Genomic DNA, 12,766 nt, shown 5'->3' on the forward strand with positions numbered 1-12,766 from the left:
GCCCTCCGGCTCCCGAGGCCGGAAACGACCAAGTCAGACCCCGATCTTGTCGAATCCGGACCGCACATGTCAGATCGAACGGCCTCCACGACCCAAGGGGTGGACGGTAAATGAAATGCCGTCCACCCCCGGCCCCGACCCCAGCAAGGCCGTCCACGAGCGCCGCCTCAGCTTCGTGCCCCGGCTCGCCACGCCGCCGCCGCGTTCCCGCCGCTACCCGCCTCCGTATCCTTGCTCCCGGCGGCCGGCATCCGTGGTGCTGCGCCACCCGCGGACCACAGCGAGGCTGTCTTTCTTCCAAGACAGCAATCGTCGCAGCTAGCAATAATCGTCACGCTCGATGGTTCAAGATAAGAGAAGCGACGACGGCATCATCATCATCAGAAGCATGCCCTTGCTCAAGTAGTCTGCTCAGATGTACAGAAATTGGTTGCAATTGAAGATTCAGTCCACTGATGGTGCAGCCGGCTGCTGTGGACTGAGCGAGGGGGCGAGCAAGGCATGACGCCCCTGCTCATTCAGACTTCATTCTTCAGTCAGGCTGAGCTGCAGATGCCAGCAATGCCGGGAGTCTCTTCGAGTAGTCTTTGGCCAAGGCAAGATCGAGCACTCTTCTAGTGAAGACAAAGAACTCGCCAAGTGATCAGACAGATCCTTAACTATCAGACGATGTTTCACATTTCAGAATAAGTTCCCACTTTTCTTCGAGCTAGAAGGGGAAAATGTACTGCTAGTTTCCTGTGGCAACAAGTCTGCGGTGCTGGTATTTTTAGTTTTTTGTGCCAATTTTGTGTATTGACCTTCTTTCCTCCTATTTTCTCCACAACAAAAACGGACAGTCAGCTAATGCCATCATCTCAAAATGTTCTCCTCGTTTTAGAGGTTCATATCCCAGCTGCATAGCACTGAGAATGACAGCACGCTCTAGGTTCCCAGTAATGCTTCCCAGGTCAATGCGGAAGCTTTTAACGTATCCTAAGAACAGTGTCAGATTCTTTTCTTAAAAAAAATGGCAGTACCAAAGGGAAAATAACACCCACAGAAGGAAGCATGAAATTAAGACAAACACAGGATCTTGGGTACATAAGAACAGAAATTTTGAAGAAAAAAAATTGCACCTATATTGATCAGCTTTTTCACTCGAGGTGTTCCTCATCGGATATTGTTCTCAATGTAATATAAAAACGTTACAATCCAGATGTATTTACAGGATGCATTTTCCTCTCCTTTATCTCCCTCGAAGAACACAAGCATTGAATAACTTTATAGGGCCACATATGAATACAACGTAAAGATTCCACTTGCAGCTGAATGTTGGAGTAATATATCTCATTGCCCTCCAGCACTGAATCTGTCATAGACTAGTCGCTAGTCATTGCACCAAAATCCCGTCCTTTGAAGGCCAAAAATATGCGGCCACCAGAATTTGAATGGCTAGCAGGCTGGAAGAAGAATGTCAGATATGGTCGTTTCAAAAGTTCTTATCTTCTAAAACAACAGAGTGTCTGTCATTTTGCAAGACAAGAAATTTTGAAATGCACCTTTAGTTTCCAGGCTTGCTGCATAATAAACATCGCACAAAACTGTTCTGCCAGATTAAGAAGATTTTTCCCGAACCAGCCTTTTTGCCTGCATTACACACAGATGTCAGTTAAATACCTGATGTTCAGTGCCACTGCTTAAGATAAGAGCATTTGACATTTTACCTTCGTTCCTTTTGGTTTTTGAGCTTTCCAACAAGGGAAAAGGCCACGACAACCAGGTCTCCCAGGCTCAGAGCAACTGTGAATAAGGCACGGTAAGCATGGGCAAACACGCTATCAACAATTAACAGGCATAGTAAATTTCAACAGAACTGCAAACAAGATGGATGGATGTACTGATATATTGAGGGCATGTGCTGATGCTAAAATATTGTTCAAGGTCAATCAATTTCAACAATTGGATCAATATGTCCGAACTACAAACCAAGTTGTTACACTTCAATTTCACTAGAATTAGAAAAACCTTAACTTAGCATGTCAATCAATAATGCCATAGCTCTACTGTGCACTTAAAAGCTATGATGAGAGCATGTAATGAAAGCATACAGGATAGAACTTACATGCTCTCTTTGTCACAATCAGCCATGTCATCCTTTCTGTGCAGCTTGCTTGGTGAAATGGAAAATCCATTTTCACTTCTTCCACTTTGGTGCTTCCGAGAACCATAACTGTCAACTATCTTCAGAGCTTGTATCTCATGCGTGAGATCCTCATCAGCAAGGCATGAGGGCAGAACTAGGGACATGGACGACTTCCTTTGGTATTGGTTCTCAACAACTTGAGACAGATCTGGAGTATGCTTTTCAGAAACCTGGAGCCACGCACTCTCTAACCGCTGCTCACCATTTATTGATTCCTTCGGCACCTGGGTCGGAACTTCCAATCCTCTAACCTTAGGTATTCCTGAATTTAAAGTAACTGAAACCGAATGCATCCTTTCATCAGCACATGGGGTATTTTTGTACTTCTCCAATTCTTCCTTTCCTTCATCTGGATGATCAAAACTTCTCCTTGAGGAGTTCACAATACTCTTTAATCGGTCACTGTTTGGTGAGCAACCCAATACATCAGATTCAATTCTTCTTACTTTAGGTCCAGCCTCTGATGTTAGTTCTCCATCTATCAATTCAGCTTGTGGGCCCATTTTGACTTCCACGTTGCATTCTAGTACTGTCTCAATTGAATTTGTGATGCTGCTCAAAAATCTTTGAGCTCGAGACTTTATCTCACAGTCCTCAAATGCTATAAATGCAATTGCATGGCCTGAAAAAAGAATGAAAATGAAAATTACGCCTCGGGTAACATAGAATAGTGGCCAATCATCATAGGAATCCCATGGAGAATGTGATTCAATTTCAACTTCGACGGATGCATTTACTTCATCCTTAACAACCATCTTATGACATTCATTACAGTGCACAATATTACAGTTTTTTATTAAAAAACAGATCATGTTTCATCAACCTCCAACATCAATTACCGACATAGATATCTGTCCCTTCATTTGCAGATATAAAGATACTATAAAGACGCCTGAAAGTACTCCAAATCTACTTTATGATGTTGAAATTCTTTTGGAAAACTGTATCTTGACAAATTTTCAACAAACTGGTAGCAAACTAGATACAATTCAGCTTAAAAACTAGATACAATTCATCGACTCTGTTACCACTGTTACTTATGTGGCCTCACCTTTTGTGGACAATACTGTGCCTGACATACTTCTGTCACATATGGGTCAAATGTCTGATGATGATTCTTAAATATATTAAAACAATATACAGATAAAAGAACTGACCAATGAGAACTATGTATGTATTTTGTTTGCAGTGTAAGAATTATGAGTATCTTAGCAACAAAGTAATCCACTCAAATTGTTCCATGTCAATCACAAGAGAATACGCAAGATATGTTTACCTTCAAATTGCTTGATTGATACTAGCCTCCCGTGGTCAAGAAGTAGCTGTTGTAGTGTCTTGGAGTGGCAATTTTCAATACATCTTATCCAAATCTGGCCGAGGTTATCTGAGTTTTCATTCACCATGGCCCATTGCTTTGAGCAGTTGCCGTTCAGTTGATTAGAATTGAGTGGGACTCTGTCAACAGACATACACTCTCCATAAATCAAGTTGTCATTCAATCTTGATCTAGATGAATGTGAGGCAAGGACCTGAGGACTTGAGTGCACACTAACTGCTTTGTGTTCAAGTGTTTTCTTTGAAATCCCAAAGGCAGGTGATGAATGAGAAACGGTCCTGCTGGAAGATGATTCTCTTGCTGCTTCAGACATAGCATCAGTGGCTGCTTTAGTGTGTTCTCTTGTACTGCTTTTTGGTTGGTTCATATCTGAGCTACGACCACATCCAATTTGTAGTAGAGCTGCTGTAAACCATGTGGGACGCTCACTTGAAACCCTTATCTGCTTTTCAGCATCAGAAAGAATCTTCAATGCTTGTTGTAACCTTTCCAACTCTGCATCCGTTACTAGAGAACACAAATGAAATTGTTAGGAGATAGATTAGTAGGTTGTAGATTGGATGAACTGCATCTTTTGAATAAAGGTATATGGCACAATAAGTCAATAACAGCCAAGGTGAGTTTATGCAAACAGCAGACTACAGAAGGTAGCAATTAACAACCATAACACAAACAATTTATGGTCAAGATATGGCATTTCACGATTTGAGATCATGTCTTCAAAACTGGCCAGTTGAGCATAAAGCAATCCATCTTGTAAGAGAAAGCTAGTGCTAAGGCCCTGTTTTGTTTCAGCTTTTGCTTTGCCTTCTGGCCAAAAGCCAAACCTGAAACAAACAGCCAGCTTTTGAAATTGGTTTCTGAGAAGCAAAAGCTGTATTTGATTAGAAGCCAAAAGCAGGTTTGGATGTGCTTTCACTGGCTTCTGTAAAATGCTGTTTTCAGGGGTATTACATGTATTATGCATTTTATTAATTCAAAATCAAATACACAACGACAGGTTTTCCAACTTTTCAATGACCACATGAGAACACTAAATATGCACTTGTCTGTTGATATTGATGAATGGAAGCAGCAGAGAAAATGACATTTTTTATTGGTATAAATAAATTCCAGAAAAGATATAATTCGTCTTAGTAGGACTGCACTACTGCAGTGATATTATGATACATAGAAAAGCATGGAAACATTTATGTGACAGTTATGATAAAAGAAATAAAAAGATGGAGGGATGGAAATAATTAACGAATTGAAAACATATGGAAACACAAGGTTGAAAGTACTTACAACTTCGACCACCAACCACTGAGGCATTGCAACAACTAGAATCAGCCAATTTGTAGGTGCCAGCAATGATATCCATGATAAGCCCAGCTAATTGAGACATTAATGCCATTGGATCAATGCCAGAATCCATCAACTCTCTGGACCTTTTGACTGTCTCAGCGCTGTCAGATGACATAGCTATCTCCAAAAGATCAAGCAATTTCTCTTCTGAGACAACCCCAACCTTCAAAATGCAATTTACAGTTTAGAGCCACTACTCAATTGAACATGAGGAATGGAAAATATTTTAACAGTTACTAGCTCATTGAATAGAATATGGTCCCAATTCCTTTCGCTAAACAGAACATTTGATATCTTCACCCAATTCTATAGAGTACAATTTAGAAAGGAAGCTCATATTTTTCAAAATAAATCAAGGTGACATGGGTCCAGAATATTGTCAAATGCTAGATGTGCCCTTTGGAGTTTGCACCTATTGTGGTAAAAAAGAACAAAACAGGAAGCTAGCTAGTCTGGAAAGTTTGACTTTTGTTGGTTAGCTTTTGGTTCACGAGTACGTTGGGATTTGCAAACTTTCTTGGCCTTTGGCCTCAGTTGTTCTCACTAGAACAATTGAAGTATCAATGTGCTTTGTTTTGGAGAAATAAGGCCCAGTTTGGATCCACCCAGCTAATCCATTAGCTAGCTAGCTGAATTAGATGGGTTGGTCCAGCTAATTGGATAGTTACTATCCAGCTAGTTAGAAGGTTTGGATGCACCCCAGCTAAAATTAGCTATCTACCAATTAGCTGGTTTGATCCAAACAGACTCTAAAGCGGGCGAAACTTTTCTCTAAAAAATCAATTTACATGTCAGGATCTTCAAAAAACCTAATGAAAAATACAAACTTAGTGTATAAAAGGAATCATAAATAACCCTACAAGCATGATTATGAACCATTCAGAAAAAAGTAATCTGCCATTCTGACTGATATCAAGTTAGAAGAAAAAATTTAAAGCAAAATTGACATAAAGATCAAAGAGCCTACAAATTAGGAAACATATTTTTCACATAATGCAAAGCAATTTATTCATGAAAAGAAGTTGATCATAAAAACAAGATTACCAGATCATTAACAAGTGAAGGTGTTATCTTTTTCCCCAGCAAACTCAGCTGATCTAGCATTGTCTCTGCATCTCTTAGCGAACCATCTGAATTCAGAGCTATTAAATCTAAAGCTGCTAATTCAACATCAAGGTTTTCCTTTATACAGATTTTCCTCAACCGGCAGACAGTGTCAATATCTTTGATCCTGGAGAACACATACTTTTGGCAACGTGATATTACAGCTCGAGGCAGGTTGTCAGGGTCAATCGTTATGAATATAAATACAACACGAGGTAATGGCTCATCAAGAAACTTCATAAATGCTGACCACACACTGGAAGATACCATGTGGCATTCATCCACAACAAACACCTTATAACGGGACGAAGATCCAGATGGCGGTATGGTGTCTAGTAAGTGCTTAATTCTACTTACACTCTTTCTGTTACTTGCATCAACTTCAATTAGATTGGTACCATTTCCACTGAAAAATTCTGTACACTCCTTACATATCCCACATGGTTTGGTATCTACAGTAGCAAGGCAACTTAGTGCCGCTGAAAATATCCTTGCAGTGGATGTTTTCCCTGTTCCACGAGGACCTTGAAAAAGATAGGCAGGAGCTATCCTTTCCATCATGACTGCATTACTAAGTGAATGTGCTGCAATATTTTGACCAACAATTTCTCTGAATGCCTTTGGTCTGTATTTTTGAGTCAAGCTTCTCTGGTCCGCTGCTGCCAGGTCAGCACCTTGAGCAGATAGATTGATCATATCCTGACTTTTACAGCTTGACCATCTCTTCCCATCCAACCGGCTTGAAGATTCCATATCAAGCTCCCCTATATTGGTTGAGAGTTCATCGCTTGATGAATCAAATGATGAAGAACCAAAATCACAGCTAGTACCCAAAAGTGGCATTCCTCGAGCAGATTTTTTTGAGTGTGCCCATTTCATCGAACCAAATGATCTCTTCTTATGCAATGTATGAGTCCCACATAGTAGGCTGCTACCTTTTCTTCGAAGTATAGCAGATAGTGAAGGAGAATAATTGCTTCCTTCAGATCCTCTACGTTTTCTCCTTTTTGATGAATAACAAGGGAGATTAGACCTTTGACTCCCCAGCAATGCTGATTGATTAGACTCATCACCATCTAAAGAAGTAGCAGTCCTTGCATCCCAAGAACCAAAAGTGTTAGTGTTCCTTCTTCCATGCATGTAATAGGAGCTAGTAGAAACAGGTGTGCAAGAAAAGGAAGAACCCTCTCTTCTACCCATTTTCAGTAGTTTTGAGGGATTTGCAGAGCTGACACATCCACATGCGGCAAATAGAGGAGATGTAGGATGAGAAAAGTAACCTCCTTGAAATAGCTCCTGACTCTTGCAGTTCTCAGTATCCTCAGATTGATCACAGGAGTTAACCTGAAGATCTAACAACTTCGAAACAGCTGGGTTTCTGACTGCTCCTTTTTTGGACAAAATACCCTTTCTCCTTCTAGCTATTCTTTTGACAGGTGTACATGATGTTGAACTCTGAAAATTGCTGTCTGGAGCGTCCAGACATGCATCACTTTTGGAGTTCACCCCATGAGAATTGCATGGACTGTCCAGGCTTAACTCACCAGATGGTTGCCTACCATCCTCATCTAACTTTATTCCACCTTCACTCGACTTGTTAGAATTCTGCCTCCAATTGTACAGATAAACCTTTCTTCGTTTTTTATCACTTTTTGGAGGTGCACGAGTTGATTCAATGTGCTTTGGTGCTAAACTACTAGAAATCCCACCATTGTGTGTAACCCTTGAAGCTGCCACCAATGACCTAGAACTCAAAGGTGATCTCCATGTTGAGCAAGTCTCAGGATCCTGCAAGAAGCGCGCCTTCTGCAGAGCAGTAAGTTCCTTCCTCAAGTGAAGTTCACTTGGGCCAACACACCCTCCAACCATAGTCCCCATCTCCAATCTAGAATGATGACAACTCGTCTAGCAGAGAGAAAAATATTAAATATTAAAAGACAGAACAATGAAGGGAAAATAAGTGCAATATGCTCATTACTAACAATATCAAGTGTTATACAATCCAATATAGGTGCAAAGTACAAACACACAAAATTGATGCATCTTATAATAGTCAAATAGGATGGAAATATAATGAACACAATTTCAGCTTCAGAAGCCGCATGCTCAAGCTGCAACTTCAGAAGCAATGGATTATGCGTATCTAGAACAGGAAGTAAGGCACAAAAAAACTACATTTCGGTGCCAAAGGAATTAGATTGCAATGTTCAAATCATACAAGAAATCATTCTACAAAATGCATATCATTGCTTAAATTATCTATAGGTAAAGGCAGGGAAATTGCAGAGTGCGGACCCTATAAGTGTGCAGATATGTTGACCAATTTTATGTGAAAACATGGAATCAGACAGACCTTATGAAAGGTGATTCACATTAAGTTACAGGAACCTCTGAAGTAAATAGATAAATTGTGGATCTTTCAGGGGAAAAAAAAGAAATTATTGTGACCACAAAAGTATGGTGAAGGACTTCAAGTTCACTCCACTCGTTTATCTAAAAAGAAGTTCACTCCACTTGACATGATGCCAAATCGGATAGTCTTCAACAGTTTACAAGCATAGCAAGCACCGAAAACCAATAAAAGAGCGGCATATGTGATATGCTGATGGGTATTTGTGGTTATAAATTGGAACAAACCATCAGCCAAAAATAAATCCTTTGAGCAAAACAGGAAACCTAAGCTGGTAACAAAGTATCTTTTTGAAAGGCTGGATGAAAAGAGTAGAGGGGGAAAACATGATTCCGTATACAGGCTGCTGCCCCTCAATCTGGAAACAGAGAAAAAAAATCAATAAGCAGTTTCCTAAAAGGAAAAAAGGCAGGATTGTCAGGTAAGCGCACAAGGGAAACAACGGACATCATCAAATGAAGATTGGGATGAAAAGGAATCTGAAATTTGCTGGGGGGAGAAATGGCCGATGAACCAAATGGAATGCAATGCCAAACTAGCAGCCGCTAAACCAGAGAAGCAACCAATCCCCAGGAAGCTGGAGCACACACAGCAGCGTTCCGGCACCAAGATCCAAACAAGAACAGGAGGCAATCGCGAAAAGGGTTGCGCGAGGAAAGGGGCAAGAACCTCACCAGCCACCACGGAGCCCGCCAGGTGGAGGTGGGATCGACGAAACCTGCGGCACGCACGGGAAGGAGGGGAAACAGTTCAAACTGGTCCTAGAAGCAATCAAGAACCCAAAAGGGGGGTCGAAAAAGGAGGCGCCTTTGGAGGTGGAACCTACCGCCATCGGGGCAGTGAATGCCGGAGGAGACGGAGATTCGAAGCTGCACGCGGGCGGGTTTAAAATTTCCCCCACCACCACGGCTGTCGCAGGCGCTTCTTGTTCGGGGGCTCCCTCTGCTGCTTTGCTCTGCAGCACAGTACAGTTTGTCGCGTGTCGGCTGACAGAACAATCAGTGTCTCGTGAAAAAGCCGGGGCTTCCATCTCAAAATGAAAAGGCCTTCAGCTGGAGAAAATGAATTTCCTTTTTTTAAAAAAACAATCAGCTGGAGAAAATGCTAGGAAGCACGGGCCGAGCCTGTTTTTATCTCGGATCACATCAAATTTGTGTTTTGAGCAATGCGAAAATTGAATCAATTGTTCGCTTCACGTGCTCTGTTTTCCTAGGGATTCTCACTGTCATAGCCAGTGGTTTGTCCGTCAAAGCACGGGCCGAGGCGATAAAATATTTGTTCTGGTAACTCGAGTTCATCAAAAAGATGCTGTTTAGCAGTTTAGAGCAGTTCCATATTTCAATACGCCTGGTCCTGACAAGGGTAGGCTTATCTTTGTGCAACAAAACACAGCGTTGGGCAGAGCAAGGAAGAAAGGCAGGCACGCTGTCAAGCAGTTTCACTGAGGTTAATTCAAAGCCGCTTGCAGTTGCAGGCAGCACACACGCGAGTTGACAGCTGAAGAGCGAAGACGGCGGTGATTGGCTTTGGCCTTTGTGTGGGAAGCATGTGAATCCCGCCCGTGGGCGTGGCGGCCCTGTTTACTGCTGCCGACATGTACACGCTGACAACCAACAAGGATCTCCGCGCATCCGTTCACGCGAATCACACGGACATGATCAATGCCGACGTGCGTCGTATTATTTACTACAACAGTACAGCCTTCAAATTAACGTAAAAGATTACGTTGAAGCAACCTTCTCCAATGGTGCATCTATAAGCTTATCGTCACTAATACTACTTGCATACTCATTTTCAGCTACAGTTTACTAGCTCTTTAACATGATCTGTTTGCTCTGTTTTTTTTCCCCACTGAGGACGAGCAGTGATGTTTGCTGGCAACATTGAAGAAGGCTTAAATTTCAAACACATGGGATGGGACCTCACCTCGGCATGGAAAATGGTGGAGCACTCATAATTCAGGCATGGCGTGTCATGCGAAAAGGATGGGCCGCCGCAGGAGCAGGAGGGATCAAGGCGACAAGGGGCCCAGCAGCCAATGCAAGTCTTCTTCTATCTAACAGGGTTTCTTCCGATCCTGCTGTTGGAGTGTCGGAGGAGGACCGCGCACGCCCTCGGGGAGCTCATGCGAGACACATGAACTTGGAGTTCGGAGGCATTGCCATAACTGTGCCCTCCATTCTGAATAATCCCCTGCTAATCTCCTACAATATTCTATCAGTGACTTGCAAAATGAGACACTAGTTGATCTTCATGCAGATGTACGTACTGTCCGGCAAGTCGATTTCCGCTGGCATGGTGCATCAATTTCATCTTCTGAAGCTACTTCATGAGTGCTCGTCTTGTGGCAGACACTAAGCGGCATTGCTCTCCTCTGCAGCTCTGCTGACTGAAGAATCAAGTCTGAATGAGCAGGGACGCCATGCCTTGCTCGCCCCTCGCAGTCCACAGCAGCCGCCTGCACCATCAGTGGACCGAATCCTCAATTGCAACCGATTGTTGCACGTCAGAGCAGACTACTGAGCAGCGGCATGCTTCTGATAACGATGCCGCCGCGGTCTTCTCTTACCTTGAGCCATCGAGCGTGACCAGCGGAGCTCGATCGAGGTCTGGGCTAGAGCTAAAGTTTGGTACGAACAAAACAAGGGTGCCATGCCTTCCTCGCCTCTCGCAGTTACTGCAGCAACTAACTGAACGAATGCGTGTGGCTTGCTAGCTGCGAGTCTGCAACGACTGCTCTTGGAAGAAGAAGACAACCTGTCAACCTCGCTGGGGCCACAGGTGGCGGCGTGGCGCAGCACCACGCCACCATGGATGTCGGCCTCTGGGAGCAAGGATACGGAGGCGGGTGGCGCGGGAACGCGCCGGCGGCGTGGCGAGCCGGGGCACGAAGCTGAGGCGGCGCTCGTGGACGGCCTTGCTGGGGTCGGGGGTGGACGGTACCTGGGGACCGTTCGATCGTATATGTGCGGCCCGGATTCGGCAGAGTCGTAGTCTGACTTGGTCGTTATCGTTCTCGGGACCCTGATGGCGACGGAGGATGAGCGAGAATGGCGCGCGCGTGGTCGGCGCCCTGCTCTACCGCGGCCTGGGGCGTCGGCGACGCCGGCTTCCACCACCCGGGGCTGCTCCGCGACGCCCCGTTGCGCTCTGGAGCAAGGTGCCGAGCACGCTGGCGTCCACCAGACCATCACCCGGTACACGGAGTTCCGTCGCGGCGTGGGCGGGCATCATCGAGGCTCGCCGCCGCGCCGGCCCAGCACTCCCACGTGGCCATGGTCAAACACTAGCGGAGTTCTCTTCTGTGTCAGAGTATAATACCAATTCACTGCCGATGGATTGGCTGCGTTGGTTAGTGTTGCGATCTCTGTGCTTCCTTGCCTATCGGCTGCTGGTTTCACGCGGCGCAGTCACTCCTTGCGTACAAGGGCGGGCCTGCCGGAATCCGCAGAAGAGGAAGTGGACGTCGGCCACCGGGAGCGAAGGATTCGGAGTCGGGGAGCGGCTGGAACTCGGCGACGCTCGGGCGAGCCGAGGCGCCAAGCTGAGGAAGCGCTCGTGGAGGCCCTGCCCAGGTCGGTGGTGTCCTTGGAGCCTTCTTCTACCTGAAGAAGGAAGCTTGAACCTGAACACCGCGCCGGAAGAGCAGCAAGCAAGAAGCGGGCGATTGCTTCGCGGGATAGGGCCTCGCGATTCCGGCCGGGAAGAGGGCGGGGGCGACGGCTACGGCGGTGGGCAGGGCACGGCGGGCGGGCCGGAGGAAGGAGGAGCAGACCCGAACCATGGGCCTAAATGCAAAAATCCGGAGCGCGATTATTAATCGTGATCCAAATTAGGGGGTTAATTGAAATTTTTAGGGGCTATATGCGAATATTCGGATCGAGATTACTAATCGCGATCGGAATTAGGGGGTTAATTGCCAAATATAGGGGGCTATACGGAAATATCATTTTCTTAAAGTTTTAGCGGGCCACCTCTTTGCCATGGCAGCCAGCGAGATCCCGCCGCTGCCGGCGACCTCTCCCAACCATCCCCACCGGCAGTCCCGCACGAGCTCCCGTCCACTCTCCGGTCGAGCCACGGTGGCACTCCCCGGCTCAGGTACCAACCCTCCTAGGGTCGATCTCGCGTCAGGGTGATGCACTCCAATCCTCTTCATGCAGCGCCTCGCCGGAGCGCCGCCCCACACCGGCAGACCGTACCTTTACTTCCTCTTCCTCATGGCGGATTTCATCCACCACTGTCCACAGTCCAGACGCCGCCGGCAGGCTGTAGGTTGCCTAGCTAGGCCCGCTGCTAGCCTGCAAGCGGCAATGCATTTGCAACGGTGACACGGTGAGCAGACAGGTTTCAGTGACACATGCTCAGATTCTCAGTTTCCATC

The 12,766-nt window shown here is 45.2% G+C and overlaps 1 protein-coding gene across 4 annotated transcripts; it reads right to left on the minus strand.

The window, feature by feature from the left end:
• Positions 1 to 1,096: 1,096 nt before the first annotated feature.
• LOC112884667 (protein STICHEL-like) lies at positions 1,097 to 9,428 on the minus strand. Of its 4 annotated transcripts, none has more exons than XR_003227154.1 (8): positions 9,209 to 9,428; positions 5,913 to 7,877; positions 4,809 to 5,031; positions 3,462 to 4,028; positions 2,105 to 2,807; positions 1,707 to 1,782; positions 1,542 to 1,629; positions 1,097 to 1,442 (listed from the first exon to the last, which is right to left on the minus strand). XR_003227154.1 is itself a non-coding variant. In XM_025950140.1 (8 exons), the coding sequence occupies exons 3-8, from the start codon at positions 7,848 to 7,850 to the stop codon at positions 1,597 to 1,599; spliced, it is 3,540 nt and encodes a 1,179-aa protein (XP_025805925.1). In that variant the 5' UTR covers positions 7,851 to 7,877; positions 9,057 to 9,100; positions 9,209 to 9,427; the 3' UTR covers positions 1,097 to 1,596. The 4 variants fall into 4 exon arrangements, 3 of the variants coding, with proteins under 3 accessions (XP_025805925.1, XP_025805924.1, XP_025805926.1); XM_025950140.1 differs by adding an exon at positions 9,057 to 9,100 and having other exon boundaries at positions 1,097 to 1,629; positions 9,209 to 9,427; XM_025950139.1 differs by having other exon boundaries at positions 1,097 to 1,629; positions 9,209 to 9,427.
• Positions 9,429 to 12,766: the final 3,338 nt, after the last annotated feature.

This window comes from Panicum hallii, chromosome 3 (genome assembly GCF_002211085.1).
Source record: "Panicum hallii strain FIL2 chromosome 3, PHallii_v3.1, whole genome shotgun sequence".
Taxonomy (NCBI): domain Eukaryota; kingdom Viridiplantae; phylum Streptophyta; class Magnoliopsida; order Poales; family Poaceae; genus Panicum; species Panicum hallii.